The 14,910-nt window shown below is 37.2% G+C and overlaps 2 protein-coding genes across 2 annotated transcripts; both read right to left on the bottom strand.

The window, feature by feature from the left end:
- Positions 1-4,861: 4,861 nt before the first annotated feature.
- LOC122825512 (mitoregulin-like) lies at positions 4,862-5,486 on the bottom strand. Its single transcript, XM_044106947.1, has 2 exons — positions 5,204-5,486; positions 4,862-5,088 (listed from the first exon to the last, which is right to left on the bottom strand). Exon 1 carries the CDS (start codon positions 5,375-5,377, stop codon positions 5,207-5,209), a length of 171 nt encoding a protein of 56 aa, XP_043962882.1. The 5' UTR covers positions 5,378-5,486; the 3' UTR covers positions 4,862-5,088; positions 5,204-5,206.
- A 700-nt stretch (positions 5,487-6,186) lies between these two features.
- On the bottom strand, positions 6,187-14,337 carry scml4 (Scm polycomb group protein like 4). The gene is made up of 6 exons (XM_044106946.1): positions 14,180-14,337; positions 13,202-13,404; positions 11,309-11,438; positions 9,102-9,311; positions 8,223-8,368; positions 6,187-7,290 (listed from the first exon to the last, which is right to left on the bottom strand). Exons 2-6 carry the CDS (start codon positions 13,397-13,399, stop codon positions 7,165-7,167), a joined length of 810 nt encoding a protein of 269 aa, XP_043962881.1. The 5' UTR covers positions 13,400-13,404; positions 14,180-14,337; the 3' UTR covers positions 6,187-7,164.
- Positions 14,338-14,910: the final 573 nt, after the last annotated feature.

Raw genomic sequence — 14,910 nt, 5'->3', positions numbered from 1 at the left:
ATTAAAGATTACTGACAGAGCCATAAGAAAATATTGCTTTATTTATCTGATCATATTGGAATATATTTGTTAGGTTTTCAGTAGGTTCAATTAGGTTCACTAGACTATATGCGTCATTTAAAAAAATTTCAATGAACATTCGATCAGTCCGGCCCTCGGCTTGTAGCTAAATTTTTTATTTGGCCCTCCGTCCATTTGACTTTGACACCCCTGGTCTAAAATAACAATTTGTAGAAATTGCATTTTGTTAATAGAATATCTCATCTTTGACAGTCATACAGGTCAAAGGAGTTGTAACTTTGTGTTTACATAAAAGCTTTCTGGAAACGGTGCTTCCAAACAACCCTAGATCAAAATAATAGAGACAAAAATAATACCACAATTTAAGTGCAAATCTTGGTAGCATATTGCAATTGGCATTTTTATCAGAGATGTAGCCCTGTAGTTATTGGCACATGTGAAAACACTGATATTTACAGATGGAACAAGATATTTACACATAACATTTGTTTCAACACTAATATTTACTTTGAATAAATTATTCCTGTTAAGAACAGATAAGATTATCTGAACTATTTCTATTTCCAAAACATCCGAGTGATGAGAGAGAATATGATAAGCTGTCTTCAAAATAGTAAGTGTACATATCCTTAATATTTGACAGAACAGGGATCTCAAACTCCAGTCCTTGAGGGCCGCAGTCCTGCAACTTTTAGATGTGCCTCTGCTGCACCACACCTGAATAGAATAATTAAGGCTCTGGAGAACTGGTCTACACAATGTGGAGGTAATTAAGCCATTTCCTTCCAGCGTTTTGTACCTGTGGCACATCTAAAAACTGCAGGACTGTGGCCCTCGAGGACTGGAGTTTGAGAACCCTGATGGATATTCTTTCAGAAGCTTTTTTTCTGTAACCCTGGTCCACTCCTCCTGACAGAACCGATGTAACTGAGTCAGGTTTGCAGTCCATCTTGTTCACACACATTTTTATCAGCTCTAACCACAAATTTTATATGAGGGTAATTTCTCGGTATGATTGTGCTCTTTGCCCATTTGGAAGGCCCATTTGTGCCCAACTTCCTGGCAGATGTCTTGAGATGTCACTACAATATGTCCACATAATGGTCTTTCGTGATGATGACATATTTTTGTGAAGTACACCAACGTCTTCTGCAACAGTGCATTCTCACAAGATACTGCTATACACATACTTCATTGTTCTGATGCTGTTCTTAGGCGTGAAGCATCCTCTTTTTTCCTCCTAATGCAGAGTCATCCTAAGGCGAACTGAACCAAGCAGCTGTATGTGCAGGACTTGTTTCACTGTGGTTAATACCACTCTCTTATAATGTTCAGCAGGACTCTTCACAAGGGTTATGCTGTTGTTCTTAAGCTGATACACACAATTCACACAGAAACACGTTCATCTCTGAGACACAGAACCTGCCTCCTTTCTGAATGCAATCAGCGCAAAGCATTCCTCACAAAGAGGTTTACAAAGCCATAAAATTCTCATCTAGGCTTTCCAAATTGTTTACAGGCATGCGTGTGTGCATGAGTGTGTGTATTAACTGCTTAAAAATCTTCACTACTATCCATTATTTCAGAAGCAGTAGCACAACGAGACTGGTAAACGTCATCACATTACAATCTTTTTCTCTCCACCTCCTTCCAGCTCATATAACACCTATTTATTACTACCACAGCAGAAGCCTTTCATTATTTAGCTGCTTCCTTTGACATTTGGATTGTAAAAATCTTCTTTTCTACTCTCTTGTCTCCTCTGCTCCACTCTCCTCTGCTCCCTTCCACTCCCCCGATGGCCAGAGGGCACAATCACACAACCAGAAAGCCAATCAAGGAGCTTATTAAACATGACACTCCCTGAGCACACTCAATATAGACGAAGGACACACGCTCTAAGGTCTTTGTGCCAATTAGGAAAATCAGATCAATCACAGCAGTCAATGTGAACCCTTACTGCTGCGCATTATCTCCTCGAGTCACTAAGCCGCCTCGTCTTGCTTTGAAAATGCATCTGAGCCCCACGCACCAGCACTGCCTGTTGCACACAATAATGCACAGCTTGTCTCAAAATAAACAAGGAAGAGACAGTTGGCGTCGACACACATGCATGTGCTCGCACTGCACTCCAGAAAGCTATTCATCACAATTTAGTAGCAGCGTTAGACACTGAGGGACAATAAAACTCTGTCTAGAATCCAAGACAAAAAAAAAAAATAGTTTCACATTTCTCCACTCTAGGGGCACACATGGCCACACTTTCTCAGTCCTGCTGAGTTGCTGCCAATCATTTCAGTTTTACTTTTCAAAACTCTGGTAATTCACTTTTTGTGTAATGACAAAAATTATACATTTGTATACATCCATATCAACAGATGAAATGTATGTCATTGGATTATTTATTTATTTTTTTTACATAAATTATATTGATTTTATAATCCTGAGCTTGTGATTCCTCATGTTTACACGAGAGTAGCAGAAATTAGTTTGGGGGTATGTCTCCACGAGCTTAGCAAAATCTTGATATCAGGCCATCTGTTCATTATTCTTTCTAAAACAACTCAATCGTAGTCAAACTGGAAAAAGAGTGTCTGCAAACATCAGTTTTCAATTTTCAGTATATATTCCCAATTAGATTTAAATCTGGACCACGTGTCCATTGTGATATCCAGTGTTAGTTTTACCCCATATATAATAGTAAGTATGGATGCAAGGCAGCTTGCAGGCAAAAGTATTTTTTTTAGTTTTCTTTTTGCAATAGCCCTTTTTCAACAAGATTTATTTATTTATTTATTTATTTATTTATTTATTTATTTATTTATTTATTTATTTATTTATTTATTTTTGCAGCAGGCAACTCTCAGGACAATGCAAGTTTTCTATGCTGAAAATGCCCAAAAGAGTTCACAGGGGAACAGTCCTACCAGCTGTATTCAACGTTTTCATACAATTTTATGTGACATATTCACATTATGCAGAATATACCCCATACCGCATCTAAGTGTTAGGCTTTAATTAAACCAACTGAGTTAATTAAAAGTCATCCCTAGAAATTTGCAATTTTTTCTACCTTAATAGGATGTGCTGGATCATCTCCTAAAATCTCCTAAAAAAAAAAATATTTTTTATGCCACTTTTATTCCCTGAAAATACGGGGCATCATGGAAAATATATGCACTTCTTGGAGGAGTTAAGCTCCATCTCCTCTACTGATAACCCCTCTTCACTTGCAACTCAAGTTGCTAATGTAGTACAACAGGGGGAAAAAAAGGACATTTTAAGGTTGTGTCAAAAGCTTGTTGAGACATAGTAATAGGGCTGCTCATCTGGTGATGATGAAAAAGAGAGATCTGCTCAAAAGATCTAATTTCAGAGTCAAAGCTTGGAATGCTGCAGGCAAATCTTAAGCATAGATTGTTAAAGAGCACCAGCTCCCCCTACAGTCAGACTCGGAGTGATTAACATAACAGTAGAGAATTTGAATCAGGCTCACCAGTTCAACAACCACTGCCCTGTGGCTGCTCATTAAAAAATAAAATAAAAAATCCTACTTTCTTCAGAACAGAGAGAATTACTTATATGCTTTAAAACAAGAGTGGGTAAACAACTCCCCGGGCCTTTTAAATGTTTTTCTAAGGATAAGTGGTAAGGACATAAGGGTAAATGTGAACCAGAACATCAAATGACTTTTCTGTAATTTGAATCATGGCTTTTGAAAATACTGAAATTATTTTTACATTGTATTTAAGTTGTTCACTCATTTCCCTTGGTCTGTACTTTGACATTTGAAGTAAATAATATAACCTTTTATCTGTGTACATCACTTTAAATTTAACTGATGTTTAATTGAAGACAGTGTCAGGTATTGACCCAAATGGGGCTTGAGATGGTGTTAGTAGCAAAGCAGTTGCAAAGAGCAGCCTGCAGCTTTCTCCTGAGCTGCAACTGGACTGCTTTTATATTATTGGGCTTTTTCCTACCACGCAACCGACAGAGATGTATACCATCTGTGTCAATCAGAAGTAATGAAAAAGTAACAACCAACAAGAAATTGCAGAGAAATTTTGACAAAATATTAGTCATGTATATGCTGTTTCTAATGTGCTAAAAGTGTGTTGTCCTTAAAATACTGCAGAATTTTCACTGCATTGCACATACGAAATTGTTTTGATGTTTTATTCTCATAAATTATGTAGGAAGAAGAGCAAGGTCTCCCTGCAACGTGAAATATTTTATTTTCCCAGGAAGTTTAAGAGCAGATCTTTGCTGAGTTGCATAGTAGACATTCGGTCCCTTCAACATCTGCATTAATCTTTCTCTCTGGAGATATAGATTTCCCTAGGTTTTCCATAGATATTCCAGTTTTCTTCTCACAGCTTATGAACACCAACAATGAGTTAACTGGAAAACCCTTACTGCCTTGAATAGTTAATGTTTATAATTATTCTTCTATAAATATAGGTAGGTCATACCTATTGATTCAGCAAAAAGGTGGCCAGCCTCTTTACACTTTGCTCTTCAGCATCTGCTGACCTCAGATTTTACCAATGTATGGCTAAGTTTTTGTCATTGTTAGTCTCTTTCATTTTGCTCTGACACCAGATATATTGATGGATAGATGATAAATCGGTATTGGCTGTAATGTCTTTAACTAACCAGCAGATGGCATAATCACACCAGAAACAAGTATTATTCGGTTTTTCACGGTGACTAATTACTGTTAAAATCTTACAAACCACACCTTTCAGTAAGAGGTAAATCAGGAAATATTTAACCATTAGTCACACATCCCTGTGCGTAACATCGTGAAATACTATCTTTCAAAAAGTAACGGAAATCAAAGAAAAATATAATAATTTATTTGCATTATATGAAAAAGTCTCTCTGCTATAAAGACAAATGACAAACTTCTATATATTACATGTCCACATGATATGTTTCTTTTGATAGAAGTCTTCAAGAGAGCTTGGCAGGTAGCATGATCAAACTTGTTGTGCAGGGTGTGGAAAGACCAAAAATGAAGGACAACCGAGATGAACCAGCTTCACAGAGCACACAGGCGACCTGCAAAATAAGACAAAATATGTAATTAAATGGGGCAAATGCTTCACTAATGTATGCTTGTAATTGGTAATTCTCATAGATCTAAGACATAAACTGAACTCTGACGTCATATTACCATTTAAGCCAAGTCCAGCTTTTTCTGCGTCTCCGACAGTTTATCCTGCAGCCGCTTCTTCCTCCAGTCCAGGAACCTCCTCCTCATTCTGTTGGCCTGCCAGCCCGTCAAGAAGCCCACGGCAAAAGAAATTACCACGGCAACCTGCAAAGTCCTCTCTGACACGTCTCCCATGTTCACCTCTGGTAGCTAACTGCGCTCAGGATACCGGAAATAACGACACTTTACACAACACAGCGTAAGTTTCTTTTCAAAATAAAAGCTATTTTACAGCTCTTGTTTTTGGTTTTATTCAAAAGTTACTGACAAAATTGGGGGTAAAAAATATTTTATACTAGTAATTGGAATTGTAAGTTATTAGTTAAACTGCTATTTTATAAAAATTTTTAATTGAATCTGAGCACTTAACAATTTTGTCACAACTATAAACTTCAATGAATTTTATTGACATTTTATGTAATGATCAGAAATAGTCAGAGAAAGAGAAAGAAAGTCGTTTTCACTTTTTTTTCTTTTTCTTTTTACAAATAAAACTATATGTCATAGCCTTTTTTAATTCAGCCTCTATTTACTGTTATGCCCTTAAATACAATCTGGTGAACCCGATTCCTTTCATGACCTCACCTACTTAGTTAATGAAGTTCACCTGTGTGGACTTAGTTCTAGGTATGTTCCAATAAGAACAGAGTTCTGGTAGAGAACAATAGTGAACAAGCAGCATTATGAAGACCAAGCAACTCACCAGAAAGGTCAGAGATAAAGCTATGGAGAGTTTTTAGGCAGGATTAGGTTATAAAATAAAACTACAACCACTGGAAAGTTCAAATCACTCTTCAATCCACCACCCCAGAACCCAGGACCTCTGTTTTACAACAGGTAGTAAGCTTGATAGGGTTTGTTTGGAAAATGGACAATAAAAACATTGAGAAGTCATAATTACCCATTCTGTACCTTATCAAAATACAAATAACTAAAACCATATAGCAAGATAAAAAAAACAAGTTTAATCAAAAGTTAACTTTAAGTTTAACACATATTTCACAAGTTTGTCTTCCACAGCATAAGATTAAGTTTAACCAGAAGTTTGTCATACAGCATCACAGGAGAAAACTCTCAATGCTACTTAGCCTCTTTTTAAATTTTATGACCAATTACTCCTTCAGCGGAGGCATTTATGCTCAGAATGGCATGAAATGAGGTACCGTGTAACAAAAATGGCAAGCTATTAGGTTACAATTAGGCATTAACACAAGATATGATTTAGTATGTTGAATGTAGATGTAGTGGCAGCACCAAGTTACATGAGCTTTTTTTTTTTTTTTCAAATTTTAAAGGGAGTTCTTATTTGAGAAATACAGTACCACTGATCCATTGTGCTATACAGTAGTTTGTGGAGATAAAATGTTCACAGATCATTTTCTTTGTCTTTCATCACTTGTTAGTGAACTTGTCAGACAACAGGAAAACCTGGATAATACACCAGCAGCTGTTCCCTGCCAGAAAATTTCAGAATCAAAAATTTAAAAATATCTTTGTACAATTCCAACCTTGGGGAAAAAAAAAAAATATTTGAAAGAAAATGTATTAAAACAAGCAGCCAAAAAACTGAGCAATACTGTTGAGTTTAAAAATGGTAATGAGGTAAAACACGGTGATAAGTTTTTTCTTTGTAGACCTTTAGTGGAGCACTCTATGATTGTGATTATGGTTCGCTTAAATTAATGCTGCTTATAGTTAATGTTAGCTGACATTTGCATGTAGCAAAACTATTTGCTGTTTAAATCCACTCAAGTATTGCCGGTAAGTAAACAAAGTTGCAAATAGTCCCAGTAAGTACATATAAAATGTTCAGTCAACAAAAAGTGGTTCAGATGCAGTGAAAGCACCACGGTTTCAATTTCACCTCATATTCAGGATATTGAGGTGATGTTTTTTTCAGCCTTCAGTTCTCTTACAGGAAATTACTGGCGATTCTGTCTGAGCCTGTCGATGTGGTAACAGAGTTTGAGTGCAGGACCCAGTTTAAGTCCCAGGTACTTCATCATCATCTCACTTTTCAGCAATAAGAGTGCGTCTCCATCTATTTCCTGAAACACAAACCATACCAGTCAGATTTAAATCAGGGCTTCTTTAACACTTTAAAGAGATGGTTCATAAATTCTGAAGTAAGGTCTTGTTAAAAGGTAACCCACAGTTAACATCTCATCTTAAGAAGATAATTATGTTCCAGATTTACTGGATCTATAGGCTGAAGCTAACAGCTAGGCTGAAAGAGACCAAAACCAAAGAGGATTTCTACCATCTTAAAACCCTACGATCTATGGTTTATGGCAAAGCTATTTTGTGAACTTTTAAACAGTTGGTACATTTGAAATGGCCTTCGTTTTTTTTTTGCACAGGAAATGGATGTAGGACACTTTTTGCCAAAGATGGTTTTCCTGTTTGAAGCACTGAGAACAGAACATCTAAAGGGGTTAGCTGAAAATTGTGTTAAATTGCTTTTAACACAATTTTACTTTTATGTCGGATTGTAAACGTTTGACATGTTTTCACTGTCTGTACTTTTTACACTGAAAGATTCTTAGTGACACACCACCTCCTGCCTCCATTTCCTGTGTAAATAATTATTGAGTCCTGTGTAAAAAACCAGAAGCTGCCCTCAAAACAGTTTAATGGTTCATTAAGTAGTATAGCCAAAAACCATTATGATCTTTGGGAGTTTTATGTCATTTTGAAACAGTAAATCTTGTTTGGTCTTAACTAAACTAAGATGCTAGAAGCATTATTTTTTGACGCTATTATATTAACTGTCTATTACTTTATAACAAAAGGTCACATCAAAAATCCTGAACTATTCCTTTAATAAGAAATAATCAGGTAATGGATAAACTGAACTTTTGTGATTGCTGATTAAAAGTAATCATCTATCTGACAGTTTATGAAACATATATGGAGGTTTCTTCGTTAAAAACTCCCTATTACTATACTGGAAAACCTAAAACTAAAGGTCTGAACTCACATGTTTCCTGAAAGCCTCAGCATGGGGTGCCAGGGCTTGCGGGTCAGCTTCTTTGATGAACCACACTACATCCTCTACACCCCAGTTGGACGGGTCTTTCCCAGAAAGACGCTTGCCCTCTCCAGTGTCTGGCAAGGGAGTGAGGGCTGTTTAACATGGAGGACACAAAAAAAGCAAAGATGATGGGCCTAATGACAACACTAAAAACACCAATATTTTTTTGGAGGATAAACAAAGTACATTCTAGGCAAATGTGAGTCTTAAAATTGCTTGGATTTTCTTTTAAATACTCTTCAACATTAATAAGGAAGTCTAAAATGAAGCATATTTTGAACAAAGGAAGCAGCTTTGGCTGCAAGTGACAGGAAGGAAGTTGAACTGTGATTTAATACACTTGAAGAGCTAGACAGAAGTGAAAGAGACATGCAATGTGTCACACGTTTAAATAGAGGAATAAAGAAAGGTAAAAGCTATTTCACATGTACAAGTGAGAGTTGGTTCTGTTTTGGATTTCTGTTTTGGACTTACACACGCACACTTTTGAAATACAGAGAAACACTGCCAGAAAATTCAAAATAAGAAATACAAATACAGACTTTAAAAATTATGCACAAATGCTTAAATTGTTTAAAAATATTTCTAGGCAATTAATAAAACATGTATGATGACTTAATCAAGATAAGCTTCACAATTGCGAGTGAATAAAGGGGGGTAAAAATCACTATTCTCCCCTTTATCTTTTATCAAATGACATGTACAGCTGAAAGAATAAGTAAAACAATAATTATTTTTTATCTCTTCAGAACAACACTCAAAGAGTAAAAAAAAAAACCTCACAGTGAGTTTTTAAAAACCCAATAACAGCCTAAGTTGTCTCACCGGTTCTATTTCCATCCTGAAAAGTCGCCGGACTGGAAACCTGTCTGCATAAACCTATTGGAGTGGAGCAGCTGTTGCTACGGTAAATATAAGAAGGCTTGGTTTGGTACTGCAACGCCATTATGTTGAACGCAGAGTCACTCAGGTCTATGGTGTAGCGCTTGTCTGCAGGCGGGTCACATATGAAATCATCAGGCAGGGGTGTGTCTGCTGAGAGAAGGAAAACGGGAAAACAGGAAGTTGCATAGAATCAACATTTTACTTGTTTAGTAATGTTGTCATTTAGTTGGTTTAAAATGAACTAACCTGGAAGACGGAAGAAGAAAACTTAACAGGAGAAACTTAATTTAAATCTCATTGTGTGTAAATAAGTCAATTGGGGAAACAAAGAAATTATAAATTGAACCAAATCACCAATTTGGGTTACTGACCTTGATCTGTGCTCACATCTCAAAACAAATCTCATTCTCAAGTCTTGCAAAGGTTACTATTGAGTCAGTGTATATGTCCTAATTTTCTCCTAGAAATTGAAAAAGCTCGTTTTTTTGTTTGTTTTTGACATTTTTAACATATGGTCATGTTTGGTTTATATAATAATAAAAATGAATGAATAAAGAATAAAGACCCCTTCAACAGACTGATGAGCTGGACCGTTATTCTGAACAGCAACTGGTTGAATTCCCAAAGGGACATAAAAAATCAGAATAGAGAAGTCTTCCTTCGAGGTTTTTTTCTTTTTTCAATTAAATATCAAACTTGATTCAATTTTATGGGACAGTGATAATTCTGGGGAATCAAAAAAGATACTAAGATCGTGTTTTCGTAATTTCTTCTGTGTAAGAATATGCATGATCAAATTAATTTATTTTATGTCTTTTTTATACAGAAATCTGTCTATTTCTTTATCTCAAACATATTTCAATATTGTTTTGCCATTGTACTTCTATATGGAGTTTCGTCTCTGTCTAAAGTATGATTATCTTACTTTTCTTTCTACAACATCAGACAGCAGTTTCTCTTTAAAAATAAAGAGTTAATCTTCAGGGCAGCTATCACAGCCCATTCTTTGTGTGGATATAAAATGGAAGAGCCACAGACAGTAAATCCTCTGTGTTTGTTTCCTTTGTGTCAACCAATTTTCAGCTTGTCGATAATGCAGATGCCTTCTGGTTTTGCCCGAACGAGGCAGTTATGGATTTGCCAGACGGCGGATTTATAAGACGGGAAACACTCCACAGAGACGCCTTTAGATTACCTCAACAGCGTGCTCCAGCAAAGGTCAAACGTATTTTATTGTATTCAGAAAAATCAATTATGAGATAAGATCTGTGAGAATGAATATGGAAGATTATGTACTTCCACACGCACACTTCTCATTTTTGTACTGTACACACAAAGAACAGAACTGGCGTCTTTATTTACTGGCAATTGCTAAATACTTTAATGAAACGGAAAAATATCAAAATCCTTTTTATTACAGGGTGAACAATTTCCAATTGCCTGTTTTCTACAAATTCCAATTAAAAGTACATGACATGTTTTGAAAAGCTTCTCTATTTAACCACACACATGATTTACATATGTATCTGGGTGACACCACAGGGAGCTTACTGATTCATGCATGAGCCTTTTTGCACATGTGTGCTTTTTCTCGGGAAGTCTACACTCTGACATCAAACACGAAGAGCCAAAGGCCAGTCCTCAAAACATGTGATTTCCTCTCCAATGTCAAATATACCCAAGGCAATATTCAAATAGGGTTTTTTATATATATATATATATAAAAAGGGACACAAAAACACAGATGGATTTATGAAATTAGAATTTCCTGTTTGTCAGTTATAACTGAAAAGAAAAACTCAAACCTACTTTAAATGACTTAATAAAAAAGCAGAAATTATGCTTGTGTTTGAAGGTTGTGTTTAAATTAAATTATGCAAACAAAAACATGAGTGCATTTGAATTTATTTGTAATCAGACAGATAGGCACTCACGCTTTTACGGATCAAAGCAGACAAATGACTTTTGCGTGAAAGATGACTGCATTAATCCCAATTAGAGTTCCTATCCGTACAGGGGAATGATGAAGGAAAGAAAAAGTATTGAGTGCTCCAAGTGTGTAATAAATGTAAAAAAAATAAAAATAAAAAATAGGTCAGACCTGTTTATACTGAAAAGCTTATATTTGTATATGAGAGTGTGTGTACCTGTTAGGACCTGCGGTGTGGCAGAGTGGGGGACGATAGCAGCGTCTTGCGGGAGAGACCCCATCTCAGGTTCTGGCGTGCTGTTGGGAGGAGAGTTGGCGAGTGAGGACATCACCATCCTGGGCTTCAGCTGCACAGGTAGACACACGTACACGTTTGGAAATTAATTCTGCTTTTCTATAGATCCTATGGTTCTCTGAAGAACAAAGTAGAGCAGACTGGATGAATGAAAACTACTGTCTTTACTTCTACACAGAACACATAGTAATGTACAAACACTTGGGGTATAATGTAGCAACACCTCGAAACTAGCCTCTATTGATAAAGCAGCTGCTTTTTTAAAATGTAATCTAGTTTTTGCACTTTGTCTGCTGGCTTCACAATCCACTAAAACAATGTTGCTTTTGATGTTGCCATGCACGTTGCTTTATGGCAGGAGTTCTCGAAGAAGGTTTACCGAGCCTCTGACCATGTCTTATTCTTTCAGCGGCTCGGAAACAAACCCTGAACAGAGGATGACCGTTGACCGTTTCGGTTCTCATCACTTTTTTCTTCTGGGCCCTCTTGTCTATCTTGTCTCCAGCTGGATTTCTACACTGAAATGCAGCACAGCAAAACATTCTCACCCACAGCTCTGTAACTTACTATGAGATTGCTTGTTAGGAAAATGTTTGTTTTAGTTTCACTGTCCCAGTGATCAGGTCTTTAACCAGTCTAGGTCATAAGAAGTATGCCATCAAAGGAATTGAATGCTTTCCATTCTCACAAATACTTGCTCCTATTAAGGCATGTCTACTGCTTTTGTTGTTTAAAACTACTAATCCAATTTCCAGAAAAATGTCTTTGATTGTATTCTCATGCTAATCTTGGCTGTGCTACTTAACCTATTCAGAGTTTATCAGTAGATTTAGTCACAAAAATGCTCCCTAAGATTCTGTCTAAGGAAGCGTTATTTTTACAGACTAATTAGTGTCTGCATGTGTTTTCATGTCACTGCTGCAGGTCGATGACAGAAAGAACAGCCTGCAGGAACTCAAATATGTAAAAAATATTCTGCTTTTCATTTAAATGACATGATTTTGTGCCAGGTTTCTTTCTACTGTGTTCTAATTCCCAGAAAATAGAAAAGATGGAGCTCTATAATAAACTCTTAATAAAATAAGCTGACAGAAGAGATTTTACGATGACAAAGAAACTTTCAAAAACAAATCATATTGTGGCTTACAGGATAAAAAGAGATGGACCGACCTAAAGTTAAAAGACGGTGGGACTAGTATGTAACATTTATTCCTTAATTTAAGTTTTCTAGTCAAAAAGTAGCATAAAGATAATGCTACCAGTGGTTGAGAACAATGCTATGAAATTATATTATCATTTCATCATTTCTGTCTTTTTTGTAATTTCTGTCAAATTATCATTTCTGTCTTTTAGACAGAAATGGACAATGTTTTCATTTGTTTATGTCATATTCTTTTGCTCTGAGAGTCTGAATCTGGAACTTTCACTAGCTGCATTCAGAAATAATTTCAGTATATTTCAAGATATTTGTAGATCAATATTTCAGGGATTGTCAGTTGTAAAACAGCTTGCTTCAACATATTTTCTGAAAACTAATGTATAGTTTTCTCAGTGAATCTAATTTATTACAAAAAAAAAAAACACACGTTGCTTTACAGTTTCTTAATGTTCACTCATTTCTCGTGCAGCCTCTGAGAGGGACAGCCTTTGCACTGTGAAAAACACAGATTCTTTACATAGTTACATCCTGTGTAGATACACAGATAACCGCAGTGGTATTTCCCCACAGCTTGAGAAGTAATTGTTTAACTCTCAAGGAAAGAAAAATGATCATTCAAACAGCTGTAATTTTAAACAAAGATGTAATTAATTTACCTTAAAGCCGGGTTTCCTCCCTCTCTTTTTTGGGACCTTCAAGGGCGACAAAGAATCCACATAGTGGCTCTGGAAATCCAGCTTCCGGATAGGAGGCCGTCCTCTCTTCCGGCCAGTTACTTTAGCCTGGGGTGCCACTATGAACTGGGCTTCCAGGGTTGAAGTTTGCATCTCCAAGCCGGCAGACAGGGTGCTCATCCGACCTGGGAAAGAGCGAGATGTTCCTTAGCATAAACTGAAAGTAGCGAGTGAGAGCCTGTTAAAGGCACCTAGACATGCGACTTGAACCTCCACGCACACACGCACACACGCACACACACACAAACACGCTTTCATAGACATGCAAAGAGAAATGATAGGAAATAGTAGAAACAAAGCCACATAAAGCTTTGTACTCAACCGCACCCCTCCCCCCTCTCCAGCTGCAAAGATTGCAATAAATATCATTACTGCTCTGCAAGAGACAGACAAAGCCATGCACACACAAACACACACACGCAGAGAACAGTTTTACACAAACACAGGAAATAAAAGTGAAGCACGAACACCCACAGCACCCACACAATTTACCAATCAATGAAGTGTGCTGCCAGTAGATTTGAGTGTTTGTCTCAGTGCCATTCATTTCAGTGGCATTTCAGTGGTATTAGATTGCAACACCTCTGCTGTATTCATGAAACCTAATGAATAATCTGAAATATTCTCTCAATTTCAACTCTGGCTCCGCTGAGGCAAAAAAAATATATAAAAAATTGTCTGTGTTTGTATCTGCATAAATGCCGAAGCTATCTAATAGATTCCACCGCAAACAAAATGTGAAACACGTACATCGTTTGTCATTGCATAAACAGATAGGGAGTGACAGAAACAGATGGACCACATTAGGTGGTGCCAAATTGTTTTCCCTTTTCTTTTTCGCTGACTGAAACAGGCAAAAACAAATGCTTTAAGCTGACCCTGAATCATCCTGAGCCTTACCTACCACGCGCACAGGTGTCTCGTAATTCCGGACTCCAAGTGACGCTTCCCACCAGCTGCAGGTTTCCGGATACTCCCTTGACAGCTCGGCTTGTTCCCAGCTGCTCGCTCGCTCACTGCTGTCAAGACACCGGCAACTCCACAAGCGCTTCTCTCTTTCTTTTTCTGTCTCGGACTACAACCCCCCCCTCCCACAATCTCCGCCCTCTAAACCCCAAATGCCCCCACCCCTTCTTTTTCTTCACCTCTCCTCTAACCCCCTCTTCTTGTGTGTCCCCTTTCAGTAGTCATAGCAACACGCCTCTAACATCCCATGGCAGCCAGCAGACGTGCTAAGCTCAAAGTGATGGGTGTGTGTGTGTTTGCGTGCGTGTGCGTGCGCGTATGTGTGTGTGGCTATAATGTAATTACAGTTGCTGCAGGGGTGTTTCTTGCCTTTACAAGGGATTGAAACCGCACCGTGTTTTTTGCTGCCATGCGCTTGGGTTGCAAACTGAAATCTCAGCTGTATTCACAAAGAATGAAATCCTTTTTTATAGAGAGTTTTTAGGAGTCTTAGCTAACATTTTAAAGTTATTTTTGGAGAGGTCAGGTTAAAGACCAGTTTTCCCTGTAAACATCAAATGATTACAACAGAAACCTCTCAAGACTGCTCTCCTTTGGATTAAAAAGAAAAAAAAAAGAAATCCTGCTGCCATCACAGCTCACATTCTTCCTTTTGTTTGCAGGCT

Source organism: Gambusia affinis, linkage group LG22 (assembly GCF_019740435.1).
Source record: "Gambusia affinis linkage group LG22, SWU_Gaff_1.0, whole genome shotgun sequence".
Lineage (NCBI taxonomy): Eukaryota > Metazoa > Chordata > Actinopteri > Cyprinodontiformes > Poeciliidae > Gambusia > Gambusia affinis.
Note: the sequence above shows the minus strand (reverse complement) of the source record. Positions and strands in the feature narration are given on the sequence as shown.

Coding starts and splice junctions, on each gene's coding strand:
- LOC122825512 (XM_044106947.1), bottom strand. CDS start 5,377: ATGGGAGACGTGTCAGAGAGGACTTTGCAGGTTGCCGTGGTAATTTCT.
- scml4 (XM_044106946.1), bottom strand. CDS start 13,399: ATGAGCACCCTGTCTGCCGGCTTGGAGATGCAAACTTCAACCCTGGAA. Junction 11,439..13,201: donor GGAGGAAACCCGGCTTTAAG/GTAAATTAATTA, acceptor CTACCTGTGCAG/CTGAAGCCCAGGATGGTGAT. Junction 9,312..11,308: donor CACACCGCAGGTCCTAACAG/GTACACACACTC, acceptor TCCTTCTCTCAG/CAGACACACCCCTGCCTGAT.